This window comes from Stegodyphus dumicola, chromosome 5 (genome assembly GCF_044657685.1).
Source record: "Stegodyphus dumicola isolate Sdum_Otavi_A_Nest chromosome 5, ASM4465768v1".
Taxonomy (NCBI): domain Eukaryota; kingdom Metazoa; phylum Arthropoda; class Arachnida; order Araneae; family Eresidae; genus Stegodyphus; species Stegodyphus dumicola.
This window is the reverse complement of record NC_140772.1, coordinates 224,085,694-224,093,257: the sequence shown is the minus strand read 5'-3', so window position 1 is coordinate 224,093,257 and position 7,564 is coordinate 224,085,694. Positions and strand designations below refer to the sequence as shown.

The window sequence follows — 7,564 nt, the reverse complement described above, 5'->3', positions numbered from 1 at the left end:
GTCCCAATTTGTCTCGGGTACCATTCTGCTCATTATTAACACAAGCGCCTAGATATTGGGTTCTCATCTATCCCAGAGTTCCACACTCTCTTCGCTCGCAGTATGTCATTTCCGGTTGTGGGGAGGGGTCTCAAATGAACAAGCGCCTAGATATTGGGTTCTCATCTATCCCAGAGTTCCACACTCTCTTCGCTCGCAGTATGTCATTTCCGGTTGTGGGGAGGGGTCTCAAATGATAGAATAGCTAGTGAACGGAAATCCTCGTATTGCAATTTTCGTAGTCGAGTGTTTACAATTAACGTCTCAAAGCGTAGCGTAATAGTAGAGCCATCTTGCGGTCAGTAGAAACTTCACGGAGGCCACCGAAAACCTTGAGTATAAGTTGGCCTTGGCCAAGCAATATCTTTCTCTATTGAAATTTTATGGCATTAGCCCCCAAATTATTTATTTTTTTATGCAATAAATGTAAGTTTATCGCAAAAACACAGAGTGCATATTATTTCCCTTTAAGGATATGAGTGAAAGACCTTAAGTTCGCTTTCATTTTTTTTTTTTTTTTTTTTTTTTTTTTTGGTTCAGTATGAAAGTTTTGCTAGTGTAAATGAGCATCATTGAAATAATTCTGCTTCCCTCATTCATTCGAATCCATTGACAGAAATCAAATAATACTGCTGCGACTGAGTGGAGACATATGGTAACCACCATACATTTGCTTTTTGAGGAAGGAACTAGTGGTTAACTCGTTTAAATTCCATAGAGCATGCCATAATAAACAATAAATTAGCTTTGATCTTTTTTTCTTTTGCCTCGCTTCCATATAACAGTGTTAATACTTGGGTGCGTGGGCACAGTGTCTTACCCCAAATCTATTGAAACTTTAAAATTTACGAAGTAACTTGTCAAAAATAACTTCAAAGAGGTAAGAATACTTTTTCCCTAATTAAATTAATGAAAATGTAAGGAAACTTAGAAGCGACTTTATAAAGTTAGGCGAAAACATGTAAATGAATAGAGAGCTGCCGAGCTAATAACTAGTAAGTGACTAAATAAAGTAAGTGCAATTGCATAAGGCCAGTAATATAATCAAAAATGCAAAATAAAAATAAATAAATAAATAAATAAAAAACAGAATAAAAAGTGTGGAATGCTTCATGATTTTACGTGTGATCCTTGCGCAGGATCTACATTAGAGTCTTTTTCTACTGTTACAATTTTTAGTATACTTACTGATGAAGCAAGTACCTCTTTTTGCCTAATTTTCTCAGTTTTATCTGTTTTGTAGACGTTATAATGCGCCACCTGTCGGTTTTTAATAGAGTACAAAGTGCAACAGTACTTACTGGATGAGGGAAATTATAATTGGATCGTTGTTGTGTTTATATTCGTGAGTACTTGGGAGCATGATTTGATGCAGGAGGAGATTAACTATATTCTAAGCCAGAGAAATATGTATTAAATGTATTGTTTTCCAATATTTGATGCCGGTTTCGGACTTAGTGAGGTGCTATGACGTTATTTGAAATATAGTGTGTTTTTGTGATTTAGAACAGAATATTTGTTTTCGATAAGTTCTGATTTACTATGTCCATTCCAGGTATTTTTTTTTTTTTTTTTCTTTTTCTTTTCTGTTAAAATTATTTTTAATTTAAATTTCTATATTCTGTAAGTAAAGAATTTTAAATCATTATTATATATTTTGTGTTGCAAATATTTATAGTTTTAAATCATTTAAATTATGAGGTTCTCTTTTCAGTTGTCATTATGTGTTCTTCATTGTTTCAATAACTTTTATGAATTTAAATGTAGTAAGAAATGGGTATTATGAAAAATGCGTGATTTTGAAGGTGTGTGTTTAATTGGCAGTGCTCCAGGAGTGTCATATGCAATTCATGTATCTGATTAGTTGAATTGTCTTATGTAATGTTATCAGATAATTGGCTGTGTCGGGGGTGTATATATGCTTAACTTATCCAAATGAGCTGCGCAAATTTATATTATCGAAAACGAGATAAAAGGATTTTTCTGGTTGTTGCTAATTGTAATTTATGTATTTAAATAAACACCTGTCTCATTTTTTTGGGAGGAGGAAGACTGATTTATATTGCATACATATTTTTTCAATTTTAATTACTCATTCAATACACTACTAAAATTTAAGCTATAATAATCACTGAAAATCTTATTTAAATATGGAACATAAAGTGTAAATAATGATGTGTGATGAAATTTATCAGTATGACAATGTGATTAATTTAGCTTGTTGACAGTTAAATTATTAAGCTAATTGAGATATATAACATGCCGAACAAATGTAAATTAAATTATTCAAAACTAGAGCAGAGTTTTCTGTTCAATTTCATTATTATGTGTCATAGAATTTTCCTTATATGCTGTTAGAATAAAGATAGACATGTGTCAGTTTCAAAAGTTTTTGAAACAGCTGAATATTAGATTAAAATGGCACACGTTTCAGTCTGCATTATTTTTAGAAATGGCATTAACACCTATGAATTTTTAAGAATATGCTCATATCTGCAGTGTACTACTTTGTGCTTAAGTGTAATTGAACCAATATGTTATTTTTATTCATCAAGTAACTGTGCATAGCAGTTTTAACTTTGAGATGTATCTCAGAATGCTAAAAGGGTTGAGATTTTGTTATTTTTTATTTAAGGGTTTTCAGAAATAGCTTGCTATTTTTTTAAATAAGATTTTATAACAATTTCTGATTTATGTGGAAACACATGAGTGAAGAAATTTTTATCTAATGATAAATGATAATTAAATATTAAAGTATTGTTCAGATTAATAAACTTAAATCATAAATAAGTTAATATATTTGTGCATGAATAATAAATTGTAATGTAAAATTTCTATTGGCTAATCTTTAGAATATGGTAACAGGCAGTTTGGTGACATTTTGGTAGGCGATAAAGGTTACTACCTAGGACTTTGGCAATAATGTGAGAAGTACCCAGTTCCAATTATGGATTATTTTGTCTGAGAGAAATGAGGGTTAATCTTTGGAATATGGTAACAAGAGTTTGGCGACATTTTGGTAAAGCGATAAAGGTTACTAACTAGGAGTTTAGCAGTGTACATGGATAAAGTCGAGTGTGCACAATGCCATTTTTTGAAATTCTGGGATATTTTTTTAAGTGAAAATAGGTCGACATGTACATGGATACTGTGTATGTGCAATTCTTAAAAACGCGGCAAGTAGTGGGAGATTCTGCACTTTCTCCCAATTTCGCACCTAATTTTCCTCCTTTTTCTCATTTTCCTCTTTCAAGCACTTTTGTTCCATAAACATTCTAGCATAAGCGTAATTCGGCTAGCAGATTGTTGGAAAAAAGTGTTGAGTTAAAAAAAAAAAAAAAAAAAAAAGCCTTTACTTTGTAAAAAAAAAAAAAAAAAAAAAAAAAACCTAGCAGGTTGCTGTAGCAGGGTTGGTCGCCGAAAAATCGCCAAGTTACCATAATCAAAGATTAACCGAAATGAGAGATCATGAGATATGTCATGGGAAATTTATGGACGAATGATAGCTCTTTAATCGGAAAAGGGGGGAAATTTGGAAAAATATTTGCAGTACTTTATAGCATTTTGTATTTAGCTTTATTCTGTGTTGTGCGAAACAGTGTTGCTTAATTTTTGGATCCCATGGCAATATCTAAAGTGAATTCGAAATTTTTATTGTGTTTATCTGATAATCCAAAAGAATTGCTTGAATGGTGTATGAGTGTAGGATTAACTGTGAATAAGTATGAATGTCCAACATGTGGGAATGAAATGAGATTGTGTGAAAGGAAGGATATTACAGATAAGTTTGAATGGGGGTGCAAGAAATCTGGTGAAAATGGACATTTTGTGATCCGCCATGCATTCAAGATTCTGTAGAAGATTAGTTAAGTTAGTATTTTTAATTATTTGAGGATATTATTTTTATGCATTGTTCAAAATGTAAGAAATAAATAAATTAATATGCTATTATTGGAAAATTTTTATTAGCAATGAATTAGTTTAAAGTAATTAAGATTTTAAGTTAATTTTTATTAATTTAATGTATGTGTTTATTTATATTTTAAGTAGTGTTTTTAATTTAATTATATTTTAATTAAATGATAGTTATTTTGTGAATTATATGTTTGTAGCATTTTGGAATATGTTTCAGCAGAAGTAAACGTGTATGGAAATAATTTGGTTGATCCTTAAATTATGATAACTTGGCGATTTTTTGGCGAAAATTTGGCGACCAACTCTCCTACAGCAACCCTCTGATTTTTTTCCCCGCCGCCATTTTGTCTTCACGAAGTAAAGACATGTTTCTTTTCTTTTTATCTACTGAACACTCCTTCCAACAATCTACTAGCCGAATTACACTTATGCTAGAAATTTTATCTAACAAAACTGCTTAAAAATGACAAATATTCACTGCAAAATTGGGAAAAAGTGCACAATAGCAAACTCCTTGCGCGTTTTTCAAAATAACACATACACGTAAACCATGTACACGTCGACTTATTTTTACTTAAAAAAACATCCCAGAATTGCACAAAAATAGCATTGCGCACACTCTTCACTATATCCATGTACACTGCTTTTTTCTCATAAATTAGAAAAATTTCACGAAAATACATGACAATTTTTTGAATCTTTAAACCCAGTTAAAAGAACATATATGAAATTACCTGATCGCGAAAAAGTATATACCCTTTCCAAATATGAACATTTCCACGTATAAAATAAATAAAATATCCAAAATCTTTTACCTCTAAATTATCTAGGAACTACTCTGATATGCGCCCTCAAGTAGCCAAATTTCTCGCCAAATATTTTTGGTGAGAAACTTCACGCTGCCATATTACTATCTAAATTTTTTGTCTACATTTTGAACTTTTAGCCTAAAATGTCTCCAAAAACGCAGTTTTCGCACATGAAAAACTACGTTTTGAACACACAATTTAGCTAAAAATCCGAAACAAAAACAAACAATTTAGATAGCAAAAACGTAAAGTTTCTAACCAAAAATATTTGACAAGAATCCATGTACACAGCGACATGTTTTAACTTAACAAAAAAATCTACGAATTGCACAATGTAGGCAACGAACGAATCTACAAACTACGCACACCTCGCTTTAATAAATTAACATAACAAGAATAAATTTCAAAGAATACCATGTACACAGCATCCTGTTTAAACTTTAAAAAAATTCTGCGAATTGCACAATTTAGGCAAGGAAGGAATCTACGATCTACACACTCCTCGCTTTAATAAAATAACATAACAACAATAAATTTCAAATAATACCATGTACACAGCATTCTGTTTCAACTTTAAAAATCATCTACGAATTGTACAGTCTAGACACTAAACAACAAAATAAACAAAAATAAATTTCAAACAATTTAAAAAAACAACAATAACGACAGAAATTCATACTAAAGAACCAATGAACATAACATTCTACAAAATAAGAACAAGGATAAAATAAAATGCACTTACCATGAATTCATGCGTTTTCGAATAGCAGAAATATAAATTTCATACCGCCTTTAACATGCCGCCGCGTAATCACTATCGTATTTACATGACAGCCAGACACACTGTCCAGAAAATTTATACTATGGTTCACAAATAAATAAAATCACAAATCCCTACTTCTATCATGCTGTAGCAGGGTTGGTCGCCAAAAAATCGCCAAGTTGCCATAATCAAAGATTAACCGAAATGAGAGATTATGAGATATGTCATGGGAAATTTATGGACGAATGATAGCTCTTTAATCGGAAAAGGGGGGAAATTTGGAAAAATATTTGCAGTACTTTATAGCATTTTGTATTTAGCTTTATTCTGTGTTGTGCGAAACAGTGTTGCTTAATTTTTGGATCCCATGGCAATATCTAAAGTGAATTCGAAATTTTTATTGTGTTTATCTGATAATCCAAAAGAATTGCTTGAATGGTGTATGAGTGTAGGATTAACTGTGAATAAGTATGAATGTCCAACATGTGGGAATGAAATGAGATTGTGTGAAAGGAAGGATATTACAGATAAGTTTGAATGGGGGTGCAAGAAATCTGGTGAAAATGGACATTTTGTGATCCGCCATGCATTCAAGATTCTGTAGAAGATTAGTTAAGTTAGTATTTTTAATTATTTGAGGATATTATTTTTATGCATTGAAATTAATATGCTATTATTGGAAAATTTTTATTAGCAATGAATTAGTTTAAAGTAATTAAGATTTTAAGTTAATTTTTATTAATTTAATGTATGTGTTTATTTATATTTTAAGTAGTGTTTTTAATTTAATTATATTTTAATTAAATGATAGTTATTTTGTGAATTATATGTTTGTAGCATTTTGGAATATGTTTCAGCAGAAGTAAACGTGTATGGAAATAATTTGGTTGATCCTTAAATTATAACTTGGCGATTTTTTGACGAAAATTTGGCGACCAACTCTCCTACAGCAACCCTCTGATTTTTTTCCCCGCCGCCATTTTGTCTTCACGAAGTAAAGACATGTTTCTTTTCTTTTTATCTACTGAACACTTCTTCCAACAATCTACTAGCCGAATTACACTTATGCTAGAAATTTTATCTAACAAAACTGCTTAAAAATGACAAATATTCACTGCAAAATTGGGAAAAAGTGCACAATAGCAAACTCCTTGCGCGTTTTTCAAAATAACACATACACGTAAACCATGTACACGTCGACTTATTTTTACTTAAAAAAACATCCCAGAATTGCACAAAAATAGCATTGCGCACACTCTTCACTATATCCATGTAGACTGCTTTTTTCTCATAAATTAGAAAAATTTCACGAAAATACATGACAATTTTTTGAATCTTTAAACCCAGTAAAAAGAACATATATGAAATTACCTGATCGCGAAAAAGTATATACCCTTTCCAAATATGAGCATTTCCACGTATAAAATAAATAAAATATCCAAAATCTTTTACCTCTAAATTATCTAGGAACTACTTTGATATGCGCCCTCAAGTAGCCAAATTTCTCGCCAAATATTTTTGGTGAGAAACTTCACGCTGCCATATTACTATCTAAATTTTTTGTCTACATTTTGAACTTTTAGCCTAAAATGTCTCCAAAAACGCAGTTTTCGCACATGAAAAACTACGTTTTGAACACACAATTTAGCTAAAAATCCGAAACAAAAACAAACAATTTAGATAGCAAAAACGTAAAGTTTCTAACCAAAAATATTTGACAAGAATCCATGTACACAGCGACATGTTTTAACTTAACAAAAAAATCTACGAATTGCACAATGTAGGCAACGAACGAATCTACAAACTACGCACACCTCGCTTTAATAAATTAACATAACAAGAATAAATTTCAAAGAATACCATGTACACAGCATCCTGTTTAAACTTTAAAAAAATTCTGCGAATCGCACAATTTAGGCAAGGAAGGAATCTACGATCTACACACTCCTCGCTTTAATAAAATAACATAACAACAATAAATTTCAAATAATACGATGTACACAGCATTCTGTTTCAACTTTAAAAATCATCTACGAAT

The 7,564-nt window shown here is 31.0% G+C and overlaps 1 protein-coding gene across 2 annotated transcripts in view; it reads left to right on the top strand.

Moving 5' to 3' along the window:
* Nucleotides 1-1,337: 1,337 nt before the first annotated feature.
* LOC118185418 (sorting nexin-29-like) overlaps nucleotides 1,338-7,564 on the top strand; it is a 145,611-nt gene continuing 139,384 nt past the window's right edge. Inside the window, exon 1 of one of the 2 annotated variants that reach the window (XM_085817724.1) lies at nucleotides 1,338-1,594. In XM_085817724.1, coding sequence (XP_085673850.1) covers nucleotides 1,582-1,594 — 13 coding nt within the window. In that variant the 5' untranslated portion in view covers nucleotides 1,338-1,581. The remainder of the gene's footprint in view (nucleotides 1,595-7,564) is intronic. The other variant, XM_085817725.1, reaches the window with a different exon arrangement.